Source organism: Elgaria multicarinata, chromosome 9 (assembly GCF_023053635.1).
Source record: "Elgaria multicarinata webbii isolate HBS135686 ecotype San Diego chromosome 9, rElgMul1.1.pri, whole genome shotgun sequence".
Taxonomy (NCBI): domain Eukaryota; kingdom Metazoa; phylum Chordata; class Lepidosauria; order Squamata; family Anguidae; genus Elgaria; species Elgaria multicarinata.
In genome coordinates, this window is record NC_086179.1 from 4,163,315 (window position 1) to 4,187,471 (window position 24,157).

Sequence of the window (24,157 nt, forward strand, 5' to 3'; positions counted from 1 at the left end):
TGAAGAGTGCTAGAACAGCCTTCTGCAATCGGGCGCCCTCTGGACGTGTTGGACTATAGCTTCCGTCATCCCCAGCCAGCATGGCCATACTGGCTGGGGATGTTGGGAATTGTAGTCCAGCATCTTCAGAGGTCCCCCAGTCAGGGAAAACCAGGGGACAAATTGTCGAGGGGACAGCAGCCGACTCACCGGGACAAAAAGGATGCAGCCCAAGAGAGTCCCCGTCAGCGCAGACTTGACGATTTCCTCGTAGCACTTGTTCTTCTCACGGGCGCCCTTGATGAGCGCGGTGATGTAGAAGGTGAGCTCCGTGATGGAGCCGAACGTGGCGTTCACCACCGCCCCCACCGCAAAGTTACTCTGTGCTGAGATACTGGAGGAGAAGAGAGAGAAAGCAGTGGACGGAGAGCGAACACGAGTCAAGGCCGCTGCCCTTGACCTGTCGGGGCTCGAGAGTGATGCCCTGAGCCTTTGGAAGGAAAGGGTTGAGGAAAAGGGGGTGAGGAAGACTGCAGGGGCCCACTGCAGAGAAGGCTCCTCCCCTGGTAGTTGCCTGTTGCACCGTCGTTGATGGCGGCACCCAGAGAAGAGCGTCTGAAGAATACCTTAGCAATTGGGAAGGAAGATAAGAACATGAGAAGAGCCCTGATGCTGGATCAGGCCCAGGGTCCATCTAGTCCAGCACTCTGTTCACACAGGGGCCAACCAGCCATCGGCCAGGGACCTACAAGCCGGACATGGTGCAACAGCACCCTCCTACCCATGTTCCCCAGCAAATGGTGCACACAGGCTGACTGCTTCAGATACTGGAGGTAGCACATAACCATCAGGGCAAGTCGCCCTTGATGGCCTTCAGGATTGCTCTAAGGAGGACGTAACGAAAGCCACCTCCTAATCCCGCCTCCCCCAAATTGGTGCCCTCTAAATGTGTGGGGTCCAACTCCCATCAGCTCCAGGACTGGGGATGATAGGAACTGTAGTCCAAAAACACATCTAGAGGGCCCTCTTTGTACCCAACAGCTGGTAATGGCAGATCTCTCTCTTTTAGCATCTCACGCCGCACAGGCAGAGCGGAACACATGAGAATATCAGAAGAGCCCTGATGCAGGACCGAGCTTTCTCATTACGCTCTTCTCTTGTGTAAAACTAATTCACATTTCTAAAGTGTTCTTCCTTCAGTGCTCTAAGGACATCAGAAGAGCCCTGCTGGATCAGACCAAGGGTCCATCTAGTCCAGAACTCTGCTCACACAGGAGCCAACCAGCCGTCGGCCAGGGACAAACCAAGCAGGACATGGTGCAACGGCACCCTCCCTAGACTACAGAATCCTAAGGGTGTCAGATTCTAAAGAGCCATGTTTCTAGATCTCATGGTTTTTGCTGCTCCTGTTGTTGTTTTGAAGCCTTACCTGGCAATTGCCATGCCTATATAGTATGAGAGAGGAATTATGGACAGCAGCGCCAAGGAGAACTTCGTTACAGAGCTGGTGTAATAGTTATGTTTATCTGCGTAGCCCAGAACTAGCGTCACAATAACCAAGGGAAGCAGATCTGATTGGTGACAGTTAAAGAAAATAGGTATATAATAATGAAATATTATAATAATAATAATAATAATAATAATAATAATAATAATAATAATAATAATAATTTCTTTATTTCTTACCCGCCTCTCCCTCTGGATTGAGGCAGGGAACAACTTCAAATACAAAAATACTATAAAATACATAAAACCGATTAGAATCATAGAATCATAGAATAGCAGAGTTGGAAGGGGCCTACAAGGCCATCGAGTCCAACCCCCTGCTCAATGCAGGAATCCACCTTAAAGCATCCCTGACGGATGGTTGTCCAGCTGCCTCTTGAAGGCCTCTAGTGTGTGAGAGCCCACAACCTCACCAGGCAACTGATTCCATTGTCGTACTGCTCTAACAGTCAGGAAGTTTTTCCTGATGTCCAGCTGGAATCTGGCTTCCTTTAACTTGAGCCTGTTATTCACGGTCTAGCTCCTGCCTATCTCTCCTCTCTCATCTCACACTATCGCCCCGCTCGGGCTCTCCGCTCCTCTGATGCCATGCTTCTCGCCTGCCCAAGGACCTCCACTTCCCTTACTCGGCTTCGTCCTTTTTCTTCTGCTGCCCCTTACGCCTGGAACGCTCTTCCAGAACACTTGAGAACTACAAACTCAATCACTGCTTTTAAAACTCAGCTAAAAACTTTTCTTTTCCCTATAGCCTTCAAATATTGAGTTTGTTCTGACTCTATACTGTTAGCTTCACCCTACCCGGTGCCTGTTTACACTTCCCTGTGCCTGTTTGCATTCTCCTTCCCTCTTTATTGTTTACTACAACTTATTAGATTGTAAGCCTATGCGGCAGGGTCTTGCTATTTACTGTGTTATCTGTACAGCACCATGTACATTGATGGTGCTATATAAATAAATAATAATAATAATAATAATAATAATATTCCATGTCCTGCACTCTGGGAGGATCGAGAAGAGATCCTGGCCCTCCTCTGTGTGACAACCTTTTAAGTATTTGAAGAGTGCTGTCATGTCTCCCCTCAATCTTCTCTTCTCCAGGCTAAACATGCCCAGTTCTTTCAGTCTCTCTTCATAGGGCTTTGTTTCCAGACCCCTGATCATCTTGGTTGCCCTCCTCTGAACACGCTTTTTTATATGATTAAAAACATATAAAATGAATACATTATTAAAATAACAGCCAGACATCTTAAAATTCGACTGGGCAGGCCTGCCGGAAGAGATCAGTCTTTATAGCTTTTTTAAATTCAGAAAGACTGTTAAGTTGACGAATCTCTCCCGGCAGTATATGTGATTCCCTGTAAGTCCAGTTTATCACGGACCAGGATTTTATGCTGGGTAACAACCTACTTCTACTTTGGACAGATCTAAGTGGATCAAGGTGGGGTTTGGAAGACAGAGATCAGTTGAGGCCACCATGGAAGATGGGCTGCAAGACTTCTGCGCTCACAGCGGACAAATGCGGAATTTGATGGTGGATCGTTCAATGTTCTCATTTTAACTACACTATACTCTTTTAGAAGCCAGGCGTAGACCTTTTCATTTTCTCAGTATTTTAACAGTTTTATCAACTTATTTTTTAACTTTGCTGTTTGATTTTATCCCGGCTGCGTTTATTTATTTATTTATTTATTTAGAATATTTATATACCACTCCCCATTGAAAAATTTCGGAGCGGTGTACAAGATAAAATGAAAAATAAAAACAGAATAAAACAGTTAAAACAAAATTTAAAAGAAGCAATAACAGTAATCCAAGGCTGCAGGTTAAGGAAAGGCTTCTTGGAATAAAGATGTTTTCAGGAGGCGCCGAAAGGAGTACAAGGTTGGCGCCTGCCTGACCTCCAGAGGCAGGGAGTTCCACAGGAGGGGGGCCACCACGCTGAAGGCTCTTCCCCTGGTGGACTCCAGTTGGAGGATGGATCTATGTGGAACCACCAGAAGCCGGCCCTCGGATGACCTCAGTGACCGGGCAGGTTGGTAAGGGAAAAGGCGCTCTCTCAGGTATCCTCTCAGGTATAATATTGTATTTTATATTACGCTTCTGTACTGTTTGTTTTATATTTTGAATGGTTTTTATGGTTTCAAGTTTTGTAAACCGCCCAGAGCGCTTCGGCTATTGGGCGTTATAAAAATGCATTAAAGAAATAATAATAATAATAATAATAATAATAATAATAATAATAATAATAATTAAATAAATAAACTAAGTAGGCTGCTAGTCCTTATGGCTAAGAAGCTGAGCTTCAAAACATATGGACCACAACTGGTAAAGTCTTAGAAGCCAGAATAGGGGTTGCACGAAGGGCTTGATCCGTGCTACGCCTCCCCTGGAAACCTGGTTTGAACACCCTTTTCTCTACTTCAAAAAGAAGAGTTCTCTTAAGCATTTGCAGAGTGCTCACTCCTCCTCCACCTCCCACCAGTACTCTCTCCAGCGCTGCTTTCAAGCAGGCATCAGGCCTGGTGGTCTCTTGTTTTGGAAATGCTCCTTGGCCCCTGGGATGCAGCCTGGTTTGGGCAGCAGCACACAAAAACAAGCCAAGAGGCCATTTTAGATCAACCCTGACTCAAGTTGCAGAACGGCAAGTTCACGGCAAGGATGTCAGTTTGGAAGTTGGGGCAACTGCATTCTCCAGCTCCCCTAAGAGGCACCCGGCCATCAAGGTGGACCCCGGCCCCGAAAGGCAAAACCCAGCACCAAAAAGGATACTGACAGCGAAGACGTTGATGCCATCCACAGCGTATTTGTAATAATAAGCGTTAACAGCGCGGTAGCAGCAAAGGATAACTTCAGCATCAAGGGGGACCTCGGTCTTGGGTGGGAAGGAAAAAAGAGACAACCGGTGGTTATCAGTTCCCCCTTTCCCAACCGAGGGCTCTCCAGACGTGTGGGACTACAACTCCCATAATCCCCCAGCCAGGTGGCTGGGGGATTATGGGAGCTGTAGTCCCACACGTCTGGAGGGCCCTTGGTTGGGGGAAAGCTGCATTAATCACTCAACTCTACAATTAACATTTTTCTTGATTTATCTACCAGGTACATCAAGCCAAGGTCAGCTTCCAGGATCACCTTCCTTCACCATCCCCAAAGGGAAAAATAAATAAATAGAAGCATATAGAAAAGGGCATAAGACTGGAACCCTGCTGGATCAGACTGAGGGTCCGTCTAGTCCAACACTCTGTTCAAACAGCTGTCAAGCAAGACACAGGTGCAAGAGCACTCTCCCGCCCATGTTCCCCAGCAGCTGGTGTACACAGGTATACTGTCTCTGCAACTGAAGGTAGCACAAAGCCATCAGGGCTAGTAGCCCTTGATAGCCTCCTCCTCCAGGAATTGATCCAGTCCCCTTTTAAAGCCATCCAAATTGGTGGCCATCGCTACATCTTGAGGCAGTGAGTTCCAGAGTTTAACTCTGCGCTGTGTGAAGACGTCCTTCCTTTGATCTGTCCTGAATCTCCCACCCATCAGCTTCATGGGATGATCCTGGGTTCTAGTATTTTGTGAGAGGGAGAAAAATGTCTCCCTGTCTACATTCTCCGCACCATGCATGATTTTGTACACCTCTGTCATGTCTCCCTTTTTCCAAGCTAAACAATCCCAGCTATCGTAACCTTCCCTCACAGGGGAGGTGCTCCACCCCCTGGATCATTTTAGTAGCAGGCCCACCCATGAAAGCATAACCATCACATTTTGGACCCAGGTACAAACTTCTTCCCCAGACTGAATTTAAATTTGGCTTTCAGGCCAAACCAGATTTGCTTAGCACTCATTGGGTTGGATGCAAAAGCTGGCCAGCCAAAGCCACCACCGTCCCTCCATAGTGCATGGCTGTGCAGGGCATTGATTGGGCAGCCCCCAAATCAGTCACAAAGCAAACTTCCCCGCCACCCTCGATCCCCAAATATTTTTTGTTCTGGGTTATAGGAAGCCAGCTACATCAAACTCTCAGATACTCCATTCATTACACCTACACACACACACTTTTCCTTTTCAAATTAACATTCTGAGCTTCTGTAAATGAGCAATTTATTGCACGCTCGTGATTGGCCAGTCACAGAAGTTTGTGGGTCCATTACATGATGTTGTCAACGTCCAGGATGTCTCCTGCAAAATTGCCCCCTGGTAAAGTTGGCATTGTGCTATGATTTCGCCACTAGACGGCACTGTTTTATTGAGTTGAATGGAATATGCAGAGATAGGAAGCATTCAATCCAAACCACGCGGCTGTCCATGTAATTGAGCCAACTGCAATTCCAGAATGAAAACAGAAGCAGAAAGCCCTGATAAGGCAGTGTCGTTGTTGTTGTTTTAAATGTACAGAAGCTCTCTGTGGCATGGTCTGTCTTTATAGGGGTCTCCTCCACTCCCTGCCCCCAGGATCTTTATAAATACACTTTTGGTATTTCTGCAAATCTCAGGCTTCTTCGTTTCTCAGTAGCCCCATTTTGCTTCCAGTCCCATCGACACTCACCAGCTGAGTTTGGTATTAAGGTGATGGGCTTTTGGGGGCAGGAGTGTATCTTATACTGGCAATATGTAAGATACACACCATGGAAAGTGACTCAGCAACTGGGGGCTGTCCTGGGATGAGCCCATGGTTCCTTTAAGAGAACATCTTTTGCTTCCTCCCAGGGAGAGGGAGAGGGGTTTCTTGTGTCTGAAAAGGGAGTAGCAAGCGAAACGCCAATGTCGCGCTGGGCGAGAAGCACCTGGCATCTGATAACGCCTCCCCGGGCTGGTACCGGGGGGAGAGTAACAAGTTGCAGCTGTGCAATGTCTGGGAGCATTCCCCCCTCCCTTTGGGAGAGGTGTGGGTTGCTATGGGGTTTCTATTGGTCAAGGTGGATCTGGTGACAAGGGGGTCCCAGAAAGGGATAAAAAGCCTAGGCACCCAAGGGTCTGGTCTCTTTTCCGGTGGGTGTCAGGAGTCCAGCATGTGCATGGTGAGTTAGAGCATCCAGGCCGGGCTGGCTGGATGGCGGAAGCTCCACGCGGCCGCTGAGGGAAAGTGGTGTAATTTGAGTGGTGTAAAGTCAAGTCGGAGTGAGCAACAAAGGGGTTGAGTCGCAGAGTTAAATGTTTGTTATGTTTTAGTTCAGGTTTGGGTACAAGTGGGCAAGGGGCCTTGCCGGAGTTACGGCTGGTGGGTGGTTAAAGTGGGGAATGAGTGTGAATTCTATTGGCTTGAGTGTGTGAAGGGGGAGGGGAAGGTATTAGTCCCTGCTGTCCTAAGTGTGTCATTCCTTTGTCCGTGTTTTCCCCCCAAACCTCTTACGTGTTTGCCTTAATCTGTGGACCCTTACGGAAGTGTGTAGTGTGAAGAATAAAAGTGTGTGGTCCCTATCTCTGGAGTGTGGAGTTGTTTCCTTGAGAACCTAGACCCTAAAGGGTTAACAAGCGGCAGTGAAGGGGCGTGTGTCTGGGCTGGCTGAGTCAGACCCCCCCTTCTCTGGCTAGGGAATCACTGAGCCAAACCGAGCGATTCCACCACAAGGGCGTTATGAGACGAGTGCTTTATTGCACGCCCGTTACCGGGCACTCATGGATTTTCACAGGTCCCTCTCACGACGTCATCTGCCTCCCACCCCATCTACCCTTCTTTGCATGACAAAAAACCACCCCAGGAAGTCCAACTTATTTTTAAAGATGGAAGTTGCCACTAACTCCTGCTGTGTGGGCCAAGTGCAGGTTGTTTACTTCCTCTTTTGAAAGAGGAAGTAATGAGGGACAAACACGTGGGTGGAGAAGCAACGGTAAGCAAACGCAATTTCCCCTCCCTGTGATGACGCTCAAGATCTTAATACATTGACAGTGATGGTGCCTTGTGTGCCTGAGGCAGAATAGCTCCGACAAATCCCTGCTCCAGCTGTCTTTCGCAGCCCTTGCGCCAGGCAACGCCCGGCCCCGCAGCCTGCTTTCTCACCTTCCGTAGGCGCTGTACATGGACGCGCTCTGGGGGCAGGAGCAAGACCTTGGTGATCGTGCGGGCATTCATCTTGCAGATGGGGATGATGAAGACGAGGAGCCAGCAGACAAAGCAGATCAGGCCGTGGGCGAGGAAGAGGACGGGGTAGCCCAGGAAGAGCCAGATGTAGGTGTGGACGCGCCGCTGGTGGAGGAGAGAGGAGGCATCAGCGGGCAAGGGGCAGCGCTTCCCCAGGGCAGGTGGGGATTTCGCCGATGCAGAACCTTTTTCAGGTGTGGGGCAGGTCTGGTGATGGGGGAATCTGAGACTGGAGATATCAGCAGGCGTCCTGCTCTCCCTCCCACCTGAGATCCAAGATCTGAACATCCCCCGCTGCCGTGACACCCTCTGGGCATCCCACCCCTTACCAGAAAGTGGGGATTCCCTCCAGGGGGCTCCACAGGCCAGACTGGGGAACCCAGCAATCCGGATTAGGTCTGTGGGCTGCACCAGTTTTATGGCCAGTCCTCTGATGGCCATTTAGGGACAAATGTGCCAGGTATAAACAAAAACTGAACCATAAATCAAAGGCTCCAGTTGCCCAATCTGCGCCTTTTTTTTTTAAGTCAACACACTTCCCAATGAAGTTTCTAGTCCTCAGGGTGGCGAAGGAAAACCTGAGAAGGCGCAGGCAAAAATCGCAGCCTTCCTTACCCACGCCCTCTAAAACTTTTGTTTTTAGTTTGTTCTCTGGGGGCAGTGCATCCTTGCTTAGAGGCCACGAGGAACCGTCAGCTCAGAACAGAGGAAGCTACCTTACACAGGGTTAGACCATTGGTTCCCCCTACCTCAGTACTGTCTGGCCTGATTGGTGGTGGCCCTCCAGACAAGATCCTTTCCTAACCCTACCAGGAGATGCTGGGCATTGAACCTGGGACCTTCTGCCTGCAAAGCAGGAGCTCTGCCCCACTGAGCTACAGAAGGCCCCTCTGGCTCCCATCCGTGAGCAGAGATCAAGGTGAGAAGGAAGAGCGAGGTCTAGGATGTGGCTGTGTAGCAGGTGACCCCATCGCCCTGCTCATCAAAAAGTCCCGGGGGCTCCGACCCCATGAGCCCTGCCTCCACGGCACCACTGGACCGGGAAGGATTCTTAAGAGCAAAGCTTGCCTCTTGCCCCCTTGGGATGAGAGCACGCCGAACAAACTTACAGTGGCTGCAGCCGGGCCCCAACCCTTACCCAGTGAGAGGCGCTGTCGGGACTAGCTGACTCCTGCCGGATGAGAAGTGGAGTCGTCTCCTTCGCTTCATTCACCTCGGCGATGGCGTCGTATTTGTTGAACTTTATGTTGCAATTCTGAGTGTAGGCTTTCGTCTGTAAGGCACAGGAGGTGGGAGAGAAGAGAGACCTTTCCCAGTTTGCCGGTTGGCCCAGACGGCTGGGAATGATAGGGCTTGGAGTCCATGCTGGGGTGGACTCCACTATTCGCAGGTACCAGGAAAGGGCTCTCCTCGTTCCCAGCCTAAGACTACGGGTTGCTTTGCCCCAGCTACAGATGCATTCAAAGTTGTGATGCCTGTTTAACTGGCAGTCAAAGAGCACTCCTGTAACAAGCTATGCGGTCAGCTCTGAAGAAGCGCCATCCTTCGACCCCACACCTTTCCCGCTCCACAAGTAATGCAGAGACCTCAAGCGGCACCCCGCCTGATTTCAATTCTAAACAGTGCTAAAGAGCACACAACTGTATGAAACACGTTATCGTACAAGTCAGATTGTTTTATACAAGTCAGATTACAGGCATCCGGTGTTTGTCCTGTTTCGTCATACGTTTTGACTTCATCAGAAAAACAGTTCCATTATCGCCATGAACGAGCAATACCGTGGGAGTATAGGGGTTTGCAAACTTTAAATAGTCCTTCCGCCCTGTTTTTTTTAAAAAAAGTTAAAACCCTCAAGAGGAGGTTTTTCTCAATCCACAGTAAGTAATTCCAAAATGCTTCAACAGCAGCAAGTACTGGGACGGAAGGACCATTTAAAGTTTGCAAACTCCTATACTCCCACAGTATTGCTCAGAGTTTGCATGAGACCTGCTTACCTGTGAGTAGACATGCAGAGGCTTGGTATTTGCGATTTTGGAGATATGAGACCTGCTTACTTGTGAGTAGGCTTACAATGGCAATAACTGCATTTTGCGGACATGACCTGCTTACTTGTGAGTAGACATGCAGAGGCTCAGTATTTGAGATGATGTATAGAGGCTCGGTATTTGTGTGACTTTGCAGGCATGAGACCTGCTTACTTGTGAGTAAGCTTACAACGGCAATAACATTTGACCCCAGGTAACCGGCCTTTGGCCCCACCCACAGGAGGAACAGGGGCCTCCAAGACTTTCCCCATTTTGCAGTTTGGCCCTCAGGAGGGAAAAGGGTCCCCACCCCTGGATCAGATAGATCGTGCACAACTGGCCCGCCTCACAAGGCAGCTGTGGCACTGCAAATTGTTACGACAGGTACTCGTGGCAGGGAGAATGAGTCACAAGGAAGGTCTGTACACATTTCCCCTGCTAGGCAACGGCTTGTCCCCTCCCCAAATCCCTATTCTGTCCCCTAACCTACTGCATCCCTTTCCTCCACCTCCATTGCGAGTCAGACAGATACCCCAGAGTGCCGGATGTCACAGTCAAGCAAACCAACGAGGGCAGATCTGGGTGCTTCATCCCGGCCAGTGCTGCTGCTCCCACCTCTTTTTTACGCACACAGCTCTTACCTTCTGAATCACCTTTCCAAATGGCCAAAGGAAGTATCCAGCGAGTTTCCAACACAGCTTTCCTGGGGGCAGGAGAGAGAAAGACAGGAGATATTCCAAGTCAAACAGGCCGGACAAGCCGGGACGGGACCCCCATCCGCCTTCCCGGAGAGGCTAACGGCTGATCCTCAAGGCCAAGATGCCATGTTGCATATGGGGCGAAGCCAGGAAGTGGGGGCGGTGGCGAATAACCCCAGGCTCGTCCTCACAGGAATACTAGTTCTCCACACTGCATACTGCTGTTCGAGTTTAGCCTCAATATTCCCGCCACTGAGGCTACATTCAGCCAGCGGCGTAGTGGTACATTTCGGAGTGCAGGCGCTCAGCGTGACAGTCCCCAGAGCCATGCCCCCAAGGAGAACCCCAAAACGCCGGCAGCTGTGTGGATCCATATCAACAACCGAGTTCTAGCAGGTTTCTCCTCTTCTGGGAAGCTAATGGGTCTGAACAGGGCCTGGCCCTACCATTTCTGCAGTGAGACAGCAATTTTACCAGCGGTACAGAAATTTAGTCCTGGGGGCCAAATCCGGGGGGGGGGGGAGTGCAGACTCTCTCCTTTGCCCCCAAATCTCCAGGTCCAACTCAAATGAAATCTAACTTCATGTAGCTGCCTTTTCTCACATTCATCCTGTCTACCTTTGCTTCTTGTATCCCTTCCTCACCTGTGTTTTTTCTTTATAAAGAGGAAGTGGACTTACCCATGATGCTCAGTTCTGCCTGTCCTCAGACACACAGCCCATTGCTTCCCCCCTGGAAACACAGAGTCACCCAACTCACCGTACGGCGCCCCCAGCACGGTGAGGAACATCACGACGGAAACAAGGACGTAGAGCAAGCACAGCCACCATCCGAAGAACAGCAGGTAGAAGAGGTTTCCACACGTCACCATAGAGCCTGGATGGAGACCGAACACACACACACAGACATGAAAGGCCACAAGTCTATCCGACTCTAGGGCTGGCCCTACCATGAGGCAGACTGAGGTGGCTGCCTCGGGCAGCAGATTCGGGGGGAGGGCCTGGACGATGCAGCCAGGTGATGGAGGACGGAGCTGCACATGTATCACACAACCTGCCCTAAGCCACGAAGCTATTTTGCTGAAACCTGCCCCCAGCTGAAGTAGAGGCAGATGACGATGATTCAACTGCCAGTCTGGTTGTCTTCTGTATAGGGACAGAGGGCATCTTGTCCTCAGGCAGCAAAATGTCTTGGGTTGGCCCCGACCAACCCTGGATCCCAGCTTTCCTTCCTTCAGACATGAGAGGATTTGGGGCAGCTTTGCCATAAAGGGCCCTAAGATTGCACCGGAGGAAGCTGGTGCATTGCATCTTACAGCAGGAGAACAAAGAAGAGACACAGGCACCAGGAACTGGTGCCAAGCTAACAACCACAACTCCCAACATCCCCAGCCAACATGGCTACTGGCCAAACTGCCTGGGGGATGATGGATTTTCTAGTCAAACAAATATTATTATTATTTATTCAATTTATACCCTGCATATCTACAAAAATACCTGGACGGCACCAGGTTGGGGTGGGCAACGTTCCATCATTGTAAGCGGCCTTGAGGCCATTGTTAGGGGAAAGGTGGCACAGAAATTTGATGAATAACAAATTCATTACCGGAGGATCCGGCCTTAAGACAAGTTCAGCCTGAAGGAACACCCAAACTGGTTGTTGGGCCAAAGCCGCAGCGGGACGCGAACTCATTCTCACCTTTGGGGCTTTTGATTATATTCAGGTCCGAGTAGAGCTCCTTCACGATCTCAGAACGGTCTTCCCAGGGCCTGGCGGTCACGTGGCTCTTCCATTTCTTAAAGCCAAACTGCAAGAGGGACGACAAAATGGGCCCTTGACGGTGTCGCTGTCCAACCTGTTTGAAGTAGTCATTCCTTCTTCCTCTAGATGTGTTAGACTACAACACCCATCATTCTAGCTGCCATGCTGGCTGGGGATGATGGGAGTTGTGATGCAACACATCTGGAGCGTGCCAGGTTGGGGAAGGCTGGGCCAGACGAACTCCAGCTACGATTTCTAAGATTTTTGGGTGGGGATGTAATTCAATTAAGAGTTTTTGTACTGTAGACGATGTGCCACAAGACCCAAGGAGCTTCTTCTTCAAAGGAACCTACGAACACACCAAGATAACTTGAATTTCTTCTCAAAATCAGAATGCATCCCAGTGCCCCACCCCCAAAACAAAAAAATTCTCTGGCCATGCTCTGAACGCTCCACTTTTCGCACCCATGCTTCTGATGCTAAGCAGGCTGGGATCTGGTCAGTGCCCAGATAAGAGACCATTTGGGTATGTCACCTTGCCTGCCTGCATTGGCTGCTTATACGTTTCCGAGCCCAATTGAAGGTGCTGGTTTTAACCTATAAAGCCCTACATGGCTTGGGACCACAATACCTGATGGAACGCTTCTCCCGACATGAACCTACCCGTACACTGCGCTCAACATCTAAGGTCCTCTTCCGAGTGCCTTCTCCGAGGGAAGCTCGGAGGATGGCAACAAGGGAGAGGGCCTTTTCGGTGGTGGCCCCCTAATTATGGAACAATCTCCCCGATGAGGCTCGCTTGGCGCCAACATTGTTATCTTTTCGGCGCCAGGTCAAGACTTTTCTCTTCTCCCAGGCATTTAATAGCATTTAACAACATATGCTAAGTTTGTTTGCTTTTTAATGGACCCCAGAACTGTTGTTGTTTAAATCAATACGGTTGTTTCATACTGTTGTTTTTATATTTTTGATGGTTTTAAATTTTGTATACTTTTTAAAGTCCACTTTTGTAAATCACCCAGAGAGCTTCGGTTATGGGGTAGTATATAAATTTAATAAATAAATAAATGAATAAACCTTGAACCCCAGGATGGGAGAAAGACACAACAGACATATCAAAAATAAAACTTCTTTGCCATTCATTTCGTGTGGGTGGCTTCTTTCTCTCTGCCTCCTCCCACCCCCACCCCCGAGGTTTGCCATTCAGGATTCTGCATCGCGACCTCCAAAAGATCTCGATCAGAATGCCTCTCCCCATTTCCCCAGATTTTTAGCCTATCGTGGGGAAATTAGAATTTACGAACGGTTTTATTTTAAACCACCTGTTTAATTGTATGGCTGCTTTGCATTGGCTGTGTACCAAAATTTGGCGTGGACTAGGAGAAGTGGCCCCTTGAAGTCAGATGCAGTGACTTCCACGCCCAGAGACAATGATTTAAAGTAGACCGGGGTGCTTTTATTATAAAAAAAAATATGACACGCCCACAGACTTTTCATACGTAATAGGAAAAAGAGCAGAATTAGCTTACTCTATTCATAGAATCAAAAAACAGCAGAGTTGGAAGGGGCCTACAAGGCCATCGAGTCCAACCCCCTGTTCAAGGCAGAAATCCACCCTAAAGCATCCCTGACTGACGGTTGGCCAGCTGCGTCTTGAAGGCCTCTAGTGTGGGAGAGCCCACAACCTCCCCAGGTAACTGATTCCATTGTCGTACTGCTCTAACAGTCAGGAAGTTTTTCCTGATGTCCAGCTGGAAACTGGTTTCCTTTAACTTGAGCCCGTTATTCCGTGTCCTGCACTCTGGAAGGATCGAGAAGAGATCCTGGCCCTCCTCTGTGTGTGACAACTGTAAGCCCCTGCCAAAGGAAGTGAGGCAGGTGGCTACTAGGAGGAGGGCTTTCTCCGCTGTGGCACCCAGATTGTGGAATGAGCTCCCCAGAGAGGTCCGCTTGGCGCCTGTACTGTACTCTTTTTGTCGCCAACTGAAGACCTTTTTATTCTCAGTATTTTAACACTTAATTTTAACTTAAATTTAATTTTTACTGTTCTAACTCTGTCTTTTAATCTTATATCAATTTTGCTGCGTGGTTTTATCCTGGTTGTGCTTTTTATACTGTCTTTTGTATTTGTGCTTTTAACCCGTTGGTTGTTTTATTATGGTTTTAATTTTTGTGAACCGCCCAGAGAGCTTCGGCTATTGGGCGGTATAAAAATGTAATAAATAAATAAATAAAGCTTTTAAGTGTCTGAAGAGTGCTCTCATGTCTCCCCTCCATCTTCTCTTCTCCAGGCTAAACATGCCCAGTTCTTTCAGCCTCTCTTCATAGGGCTTTGTTTCCAGACCCCTGATCATCCTGGTTGCCCTCCTCTGAACATGCTCCAGCTTGTCTCCGTCCTTCTTGAATTGTGGAGCCCAGAACTGGACGCCATACTCTAGATGAGGCCTAACCAGGGCCAAATAGAGAGGAACCAGTACCTCACGTGATTTGGAAGCTATACTTCTGTTAATGCAGCCCAAAATAGCATTTGCCTTTCTTGCAGCCATATCGCACTGTTGGCTGATATTCAGCTTGCAATCTACAACAATCACCCCTGAAGGATCTGTCTTACTTCAAAAAAAAAACTTTATATAGGGTTGAAAAATCTCTGGGGATTTTCAGTGAAGACATTTGGGATGAGGCTGTGTTTTATACCCTCTTACTATGTCAACTTCCATCCCCATTTCCATACTTGGTAAGTATTATGTTTTAAATTTGCTGATTGGCTATGATAAGGGGGGCAAATTTCTTCTCAGCCCCTTACTCAAACTCGAACTGCCTCCCATCGTTGCTGAAGTCCTTATAGGCCCCTTCCAACTTTACTATTCTATGATTCTATAATTCTATGAACTCCAGCGGAACTAGGAAAGTCCCCCAAGTAATCCTTAAGCCTGCGGTTGGATATTTATCCTAAAAAACGATGCATCAACCACAGGCTTTTCCCACTTAAAACTTCTCTCTCCAGCGATGTCAAATAAATCTGCTACCCAATAAACAGTTCCCGAAATTCACTCTGGTTCAAACTACACCCAAACCTTTGACCAGAATCACTCCTATTACCTATCTACACTTAGAGATACTTTTAAATATGTTCAGCGGCATATAAATCTATTAAATAATATTAATAAAAAACTATCTTATGCTGTCTATGCTACTCCTATACATAAGAAAAACCATATTCTTTTCTGCCTTACATAAGCTCACCTGCAATGCCTCTTAAACTTCTAACACCATCACCAAGGGGAGCCTAAGAGGGTGGGAGGGATGTTGTCAAATCACCCGGCCGGTTCCCTTCCTCTCTGCTGTGTGGGAGTCTTTGATCTGTGTCCTCCCCCCCGCCCCGCCTCGCCCGGACCAGCAAGAAGGCAGACCTTGTAATTGTTGGAGAGCTTGTGGGCTTCCACCTCGTTCTCAGCTGTGATGGTGGTTTTCGCCAGGCAGCCGTCGCAGGCTGGAACCTCCTCCGAGTGATGAGGGCAGCAGGAAGGACTGGGGACCACTAGGAGGAAAACGGAAAGGGGTGAAGGTATCGCGGGGAGAGGGGCTCCCTGGGACCCTGCGACGCCCCCACCTCACACACAAGGCTTTGACGCGCACCCCTCCCTCAGGCTAAGCCCCGCCACTTAAATACCTGAGGAAGGGGTAAAAAGAAAAAGTATAACCTTTCCCTTATAGCAGAGGGAAAAGGTAAGGAGATTTGGAAAAGGCTTCTCTGTGAATATAGCAGGCCAAAGGTTTAATGTAATGTGTTTATTTATGAGCCTATAGAGCAGGAGACACAGCCAAGCTGACACGTGGTTTTATGGTAGCAAAATAAAGAAAATGTTTATTGTAGTTTACAGTTCTTAGTTCCTTCGAATTATATTCCAATCCTGCCTATTCTTACTAATACTGGTAGTAACCAGTCTAATAATAACAATCCTTAGTCCCTGTGATCTTATTTTCACTCACTCCTCACACAACTCCTGACAAGAAGAAATCACAGAGCTAAACACATCTACCCTCCAAACCGCATCACCAACCGAACCCCTCAAACCACTCAGCTCCCCCATATATAGACTCCTCCCCCTTTCCACAGCATCACCAGCCACACCCACTCAGTCCAACATTCCGCACTCTCTAGACATACTCATGCAGACATACCTAAGGGAATAGAAATGTGGGTAACACCACAAACCCCAATGGCAGTGTCTACGTGCTGGGGAAGGAGAGCAACTGGTTTGTGTGCGGAAGATCCCAGTTGCCATTCCTGGGATCTCCTCTGGGAACGGTCCCAGGTCACGGGAAACGGAAAAGAACGTTCTCCGCCCGGGACTCTGGAATGCTCCTGCTAGTACAGCCTTCCTCAACCTGGGGCGCTCCAGATGTGTTGGACTGCATCTCCCAGAATGCCCCAGCTGGCTGGGGCATTCTGGGAGATGCAGTCCAACACATCTGGAGCGCCCCAGGTTGAGGAAGGCTGGCTAGTCAGAGCACAAAACACTGGCCTACATGGGCCAGTGGTCTGATCGTGTGTAAGGCAGCTCGCTATGGGCCTGTTCAGATGACGTGCTAAGCCATGGTTAGGCCGCTAGCCCTTTTTGCAGGAAATGGTTGGTGAGCGTGGTTAAACCGTGGTTATGGAGCCACCATGGTTAGGAAGGGTTCACACGACACGCTAAGCCATGATGTTTAACTCAAAAGGCTTAACCACCGTGGCTTAGCGTGTTGTCTATACAGGGTCTACGTTGCTAACGCTCCCCAGCCCAGGCCTGGCCATGCTGTGGTCTATGAGCCATTCAGACACGCTTCCAGGGCAGTCTATCCACACCGAGGATGCAAACTAGACCAAGGGTGTCGAGCCTGCTTCAGCCGAGGTCTGGATTCCATTTTGGAGAGGCTCTTGGGAGGCGCGTCCCATTGGTGTTGGGGTGTGTGTGAAGGCAAAAAGGTGGGGCAGCCCTCCTGCAAGGTCTCTCGTTGCCTCAGGCAGGAGAGAACACCCACCGCCCCATCACGCCCCCATGTGGAACGGCCTGCCGGATGAGATTCATCAACTTAATATCCGCTCTGAGTTAAAGACAGCCATAAAGACTAATCTCTTCCAGCGAGGCCTATCCAGGTGAATTTTAAACCTAAGAATTTTAAGATGTTAAACCTAAGAATTTTAAAACTTCCCGATTAGACTACTGCATTGCACTCTACGTGGGGCTGCCCTTGAAGACGACGCGGAAATTGTAGCTAGTGCAAAATGCAGCGGCTAAACTGCTGGCAGGTACATCTCACAGAGCCCACATAACACCGGTTTTAAAGGAACTGCACTGGCTGCCTATACGCTTCCGGTCGGAGTTCAAGGTGCTGGTAATGACGTTTAAAGCCCTAAACGGCTTGGGAGCTCGATACTTGAGGGAGCGCCTCTCCTTACATATGCCTGCCCGAGACCTGAGATCTGTTGGAGGAGCCCTTCTCCGCATCCCACCAACGCAACATATACGCTATGATGGGACAAGGGAGAGGGCCTTCTCTGTGGTGGCACCCCGACTGCGGAATGCCCTCCCCTTGGAGGCCCGACTGGCGCCAACATGGATTGCATTTCGATTCCAAGTAAAAACATGGCTTTTTAACAAAGCCTTTGATGGTTAAACTCACCGGCACATTGTTTTAACTGCATCTATTGCTTTTAAATGATATATTGCTTTAACTTGGATCATGGTTTAATTTGTTTTAACTGTGTATATTTATTGTTTTATACTGTATGTTTTTATCTGTACGCCGCCCTGAGATCTTAGTGATATAGGGCAGGATATAAATGTTTTAAATAAATAAATAAATAAATAAATGTTGTGATGGTTATTTTATCAGTTTTATAGGCTTTAACCAGTTTTAGGTATTGTATTGTTGTATTTAATGTTGTTCCATGCCTCGATCCAGAGGGAGAGGTGGGTAAGAAATAAATTAATAATAATAATAATAATAATAATAATAATAATAATAATAATATATTATTTTTTACCTTTGATGCCACTGCTGTGGTGGCTCTACCAAGAGCAGCTCAGCTGGAAGAGGCCGCTGTGGGGCTCTTACGAGGGCTTGGATGGGATTCATGAGACTTGGGCGAACTCCCAAAAGACATCAGGAAAAACTTCCTGACTGTTAGAGCAGTACGACAATGGAATCAGTTGCCTGGTGAGGTTGTGGGCTCTCCCACACTAGAGGCCTTCAAGAGGCAGCTGGACAACCATCTGTCAGGGATGCTTTAGCAGGGGGTTGGACTCGATAGCCTTGTAGGCCCCTTCCAACTCTGCTATTCTATGATTCTAAGAGCCCGCCATCTTTTCTGGCCACGTGTGACTAGGGAAAGAAAGGGTGGGCGGCTGCCCCTGAGAGCCCCGTGAGCCACTCTCTCGCTGCAGCCGCTGCCGTGGCAGGAGAAAGCGGTGGGACAGCAGTGCAATTTGCCGCTCTTCCCACTCTGCCACCTCATGCAGGCCCCTCACCCTGCTTTATGGGTGGGTGGGTGGGACCAAAGTACCAGAACATCAGAAGGGCCCTGCTGGATCAGACCGAGGGTCCCTCTAGTCCAGCACCCTGTTCACACAGCGGCCAACCAGCTATCAACCAGAGACCAACAAAGCAGGACATGGCGCAACAGCACCCTCTCACCCATGTTCCCCAGCAACTGGTGCACACAGGCTTACTGCCTCGAATACTGGAGATAGCACACAACCATCAGGGCTAGTAGACACTGATAGCCTTCTCCTCCATTCTGGTTCCTGACTTGGAGCTAAGCAGAAGCAGGGAAGAGCAGCTGGCCCAGCTCAAGTAGGAGCTATAAAAGTAAGCCAGATTCCCAGGGAGCGAGCGAACAGGGAGCGAGCTAACAGGAAGAGCAAACAGGAGTTTGACAGGGGGAGTGTAGGGGAAGAGGAGACCAAGGACAGGGGAAGAAGAGAAGCCTCAAGGAAACCCAGGAGGCTGCCAATTCAAAGAGGCCGTGTGCTTGCCATGTGCTCCTGAGTGCTGAGTGAGAGGTCGGGGTGAATAGTTGCTGCAGGAGCTGAAGGGGGAGTGGCCTGATTGTCAGTTGGACTCAGCAATCAGTGACTAATTGCTGTTGATTGTTGTTGATTGTTGTTGGCATTTCAGTGACCTCATTCTGGTTCCTGACTTGGAGCTAAGCAGAAGCAGGGAAGAGCAGCTGGCCCAGCTCAAGTAGGAGCTATAAAAGTAAGCCAGATTCCCAGGGAGCGAGCGAACAGGAAGAGCAAACAGGAGTTTGACAGGGGGAGTTCGGCAGGGGAGGTCAAGGGGGAGGCCTCTTAAAAAATAAATAAAATAATAAAAAAATAATAAAAAATAAAAAAGAGGTGGGGGAAAGAAAAAAAAAGAAAAACATAAAGAGAAAAAAACCCCACAAAACCACCACCAAACAAAAGCAAAAAAAACCCAAAAGATTACTTTCCCTTAAGACATCCTCATATAGTTGTGTACCTTCAGAGAGGACACAACAAAGCAAAGGCAATTCTACTATAATCAAAAAGGAAAAAAACCAAAGCAGAAATCGACAATATGGATGGAAAGGAGTCCCTAGAGGTGGTGACCTGCAAAGGGTGTGCAATGTTCGTGTTTCTGCCTGAGCTCAACATGGCGTATACCTGCAACAAGTGCAAGCTGGTGGCACTTTTGGAAGAAAAAGTGAGGGGACTTGAGCAGCGAGTGTCCACCCTCCAAGGAATAAGAGAAGTCGAGGAGTTCTTAGACCGAACGGTGGAACTGCAACAGCAACAAGAAGCACATGAGATTGAAGAACAACAGCCAGCTGAAGCCGAAGTGGAGTATGCTGAGGGGAGGAAAGCCAATGAAGAGGAAACTCCTTGGAAAAGAGTGACAGTTAGGAGAGGAGGAATTAGAGGGCGTTCTGCACTGGTGGGGCCATTGGAGTTAAGCAACCACTTTCAGCTTCTGGAGAATGAGACTGAAGGACAGTTTGCAGAGGAGGAAGTACAGGAGACACCATGCAACAGTGACCAAGGGACAGAAGGTAGGTCAACCAAGAAGAAGAGAAGAGTAGTCGTTGTGGGAGACTCCCTGCTGTGTGGGATTGAAACCCAAGTATGTCGTGAAGACCCATGGACTCGCCAGGTGTGCTGTCTCCCTGGAGCACAGATTAGAGATGTGACTGAAAGGTTACCGAAGCTCATAAAGACAACGGACACATACCCCTTTCTACTCATCCATGTGGGAACAAATGATGTCGCCAAGCAGAGCTATGAAGAAATCATTTCAGACTTTGAAGTTCTGGGAAGGAAACTGAAGAACTTTGGGGCCCAGGTAGTTTTCTCATCCATCCTCCCGGTTCTTGGAAGAGGATTAGAAAGGGAAAGAAAAATACTCCGGATGAACGCCTGGCTTCGAAGGTGGTGCCGTCGTGAGAGTTTTGGATTCTGGGACCACGGGCTACGCTACTTGGAACATGGACTGCTGGCAAGGGATGGGTTGCACCTCACAAGGGCTGGAAAGAATGAGTTCGGCCACAGCATGAAGAACTTGATCAGGAGGGCTTTAAACTGAATCTTACAGGGGTGGGAGACGTAAATTTTGAGGCAACAATGGATGAAGGCCAATGCACCACAGTACAGAGAACAGCTCCAACAGAGTCCCAAAATAGTGTCTGCAACAAGGTAGGAACAAAGCCAGACTATAAAACACATGGTCTTCGATGTCTATATACTAATGCCCAGAGTATGGGAAACAAACAGAATGAACTTGAACTCTTATTACATGAAGGCAAATACAACTTGATAGGTATAACTGAAACTTGGTGGGATGACTCCCATGACTGGAATATAGCAATTGAAGGATATAACTTGTTCAAAAAGAACAGAAGAAATAGAAAGGGAGGTGGAGTTGCACTATATGTTAAAAATACCTATCCCTGCACAGAAATACAGGCGGATGAGATTGGGAGCCCCGTCGAGAGCGTCTGGATTAAAATAAATGGGGCTAGGAATAAAAAGAATATGATAATCGGAGTCTACTACCGACCACCCAATCAAGGAGAAGACGAGGACGAAACTTTTGAGAAACAAATTACCAGTGTTTCAAGGAAGTGTGATGTAGTAGTGATGGGGGACTTCAATTACCCTGATATCTGTTGGGAGACCATTACTGCCAAAAGCGGCCCTTCCAAGAAATTCCTGACATGTATGGGTGATAACTTTCTCCTACAGAAAGTGGTGGAAGGAACTAGAGGTTCGGCAATCCTTGACTTGTTATTGACCAATAGGGATGACTTAGTGGATAAAGTGGCAGTTACGGGAACTCTGGGGGAAAGTGACCACGTCATACTTGAATTCTTGATTATGAAGGAGACAAAAGTCGAGCGTAGCCATACACGTACTCTGGATTTTAGGAAAGCTGATTTTAATAAACTCAGAACTATAATAAGTAAGGTCCCGTGGCAAGGGAGCCTAAAGAGAAAAGGAGTGCAGGATGGGTGGGAGTATCTAAAAAATGAAATTTTAAAGGCACAGTTACAAACAATTCCAATAAGGAGAAAAGATAGAAGACAACAGAGGAAACCAATGTGGCTCCACAAAAAGCTTATTGATGAACTGAAAACAAAAAGGGATACATATAGGAAGTGGAAGGAAGGCCAGGCTACAAAAGAAGAGTACAGACAAGTGGCGCAGAAGTGCCGAAATGGCGTCAGGAAGGCTAAAGCTGTGAATGAGCTGAGATTAGCGAGGGATGCTAAAAGCAATAAAAAGGCTTTCTTCAGATACGTGAGTAGTAAAAGACAGAGGAAAGAAATGGTGGTTCAACTGCTTAATGAGGATGGCAAATTGATAACAGACGACAAAGAAAAGGCTGAAGTGCTCAATTCCTACTTTGCCTCGGTCTTCTCCCAAAAGCGGGTCTATGACCCCCCTGGAAAAAGTGAAGCAGAAGTTGAGGGGGCAGGATTGCAGTTTGAGATTGATAAACAAATGGTCAAAGAACACCTAATTTCCTTGAATGAGTTCAAATCTCCAGGGCCCGATGAACTGCATCCAAGAGTAATGAAGGAGCTAGTGGAAGAACTCTCAGAACCTTTGTCTATTATCTTTGCAAAATCATGGAAGACGGGTGAGGTGCTGGATGACTGGAGGAGGGCTAACATTGTCCCTATCTTCAAAAAGGGCAAAAAGGAGGAACCTGGGAACTACAGACCAGTCAGTCTGACATCCATCCCTGGGAAAATTCTGGAGCAGATTATAAAGAAGTCAATCTGTAAACACCTTGAAATCAATGCAGTGATTACTAGAAGCCAACATGGATTTGTCAGGAACAAGTCCTGTCAGACTAATTTGATCTCATTTTTTGATAGGATAACCTCCCTTGTGGACTGTGGGAATGCTGTGGACGTCATATATCTTGACTTCAGCAAAGCTTTTGACAAAGTACCACATGACATTCTGATTAACAAACTAGCTAAAAGTGGGCTAGATGGAACAACTATTAGGTGGATCCACAGTTGGCTACAGAATCGGACTCAAAGAGTACTTATCAATGGAACCTTCTCAAACTGGGGAGAGGCAACGAGTGGGGTGCCGCAGGGCTCAGTCCTGGGCCCAGTGCTCTTCAACATTTTTATTAATGATTTGGACGAGGAGGTGCAGGGAACGCTGATCAAATTTGCAGATGACACAAAATTGGGTGGGATAGCTAATACCCTGGAAGACAGAAACAAACTTCAAAGTGATCTTGATAGGCTGGAGTGCTGGGCTGAAAACAACAGAATGAAATTTAATAGGGATAAATGCCAAGTTCTACATTTAGGGAATAGAAACCAAATGCACAGTTACAAGATGGGGGACACTTGGCTCAGCAATACTACAAACGAGAAAGATCTTGGAATTGTTGTAGATCACAAGCTGAATATGAGCCAACAGTGCGATATGGCTGCAAGAAAGGCAAATGCTATTTTGGGCTGCATTAATAGAAGTATAGCTTCCAAATCACGTGAGGTACTGGTTCCTCTCTATTCGGCCCTGGTTAGGCCTCATCTAGAGTATTGCGTCCAGTTCTGGGCTCCACAATTCAAGAAGGACGCAGACAAGCTGGAGCGTGTTCAGAAGAGGGCAACCAGGATGATCAGAGGTCTAGAAACAAAGCCCTATGAAGAGAGACTGAAAGAACTGGGCATGTTTAGCCTGGAGAAGAGAAGATTGAGGGGAGACATGATAGCAGTCTTCAAATACTTAAAAGGTTGTCACACAGAGGAGGACCAGGATCTCTTCTCGATCCTCCCAGAGTGCAGGACACGGAATAACGGGCTCAAGTTAAAGGAAGCCAGATTCCGGCTGGACATCAGGAAAAACTTCCTGACTGTTAGAGCAGTGCGACAATGGAATCAGCTACCTAGGGAGGTTGTGGGCTCTCCCACACTAGAGGCATTCAAGAGGCAGCTGGACAAGCATCTGTCGGGGATGCTTTAGGGTAGATTCCTGCATTGAGCAGGGGGTTGGACTCGATGGCCTTGTAGGCCCTTTCCAACTCTGCTATTCTATGATTCTATGATTCTATGATTCCTCCAGGAATTCTTCCAACTCCCTTTTAAAGCCATCCAAGTTAGTGGTCATCAGCTTATCTGGTGTGATGGCATGGGATGCTGCAACCTTGATGAAGGTCTAGGCCTGGTCAGTTTCTGGAAGGGCGACTACCAGGGAACCCCATGTACATTGATTCCTGCATTGAGTAGGGGGTTGGACTCGATGGCCTTGTAGGCCCCTTCCAACTCTACGATTCTATAAAGCAGTTACATCTTGTGGTCCATAATTTAGTGTGAAGAAGTACTTCCTTTTATTTTGTTAGAAATCTCCCACCAATCAGCTTAATGGGACGACCCCATTGGGTTCTAGTTATTATGGGAGAGGGGAGAAAAATGTCTCCCTATCCACGTTCTCCACACCAGGCATAATTTTGTCCAACTCCATCCTGTCTCCCTTTAGCCTCCTTTCCTCCGAGCTAAACCATCCCAGCTGTTGTAACCTTCCCTCAACGCAGAGATGCTCCAGCCCCTCGACCATTTTAGTTGCCCATTTCTGCCCATTGTAGTTTAAAGC

The 24,157-nt window shown here is 48.1% G+C and overlaps 1 protein-coding gene across 1 annotated transcript in view; it reads right to left on the minus strand.

The window, feature by feature from the left end:
• LOC134404052 (uncharacterized) overlaps positions 1-24,157 on the minus strand; it is a 52,233-nt gene that overhangs the window by 13,180 nt on the left and 14,896 nt on the right. The window contains exons 3-11 of the mRNA XM_063134615.1: positions 15,443-15,570; positions 11,970-12,078; positions 11,031-11,147; positions 10,215-10,276; positions 8,688-8,822; positions 7,469-7,654; positions 4,255-4,357; positions 1,409-1,550; positions 190-373 (exon numbers count right to left, since the gene is read on the minus strand). Coding sequence (XP_062990685.1) covers positions 190-373; positions 1,409-1,550; positions 4,255-4,357; positions 7,469-7,654; positions 8,688-8,822; positions 10,215-10,276; positions 11,031-11,147; positions 11,970-12,078; positions 15,443-15,570 — 1,166 coding nt within the window. The remainder of the gene's footprint in view (positions 1-189; positions 374-1,408; positions 1,551-4,254; positions 4,358-7,468; positions 7,655-8,687; positions 8,823-10,214; positions 10,277-11,030; positions 11,148-11,969; positions 12,079-15,442; positions 15,571-24,157) is intronic.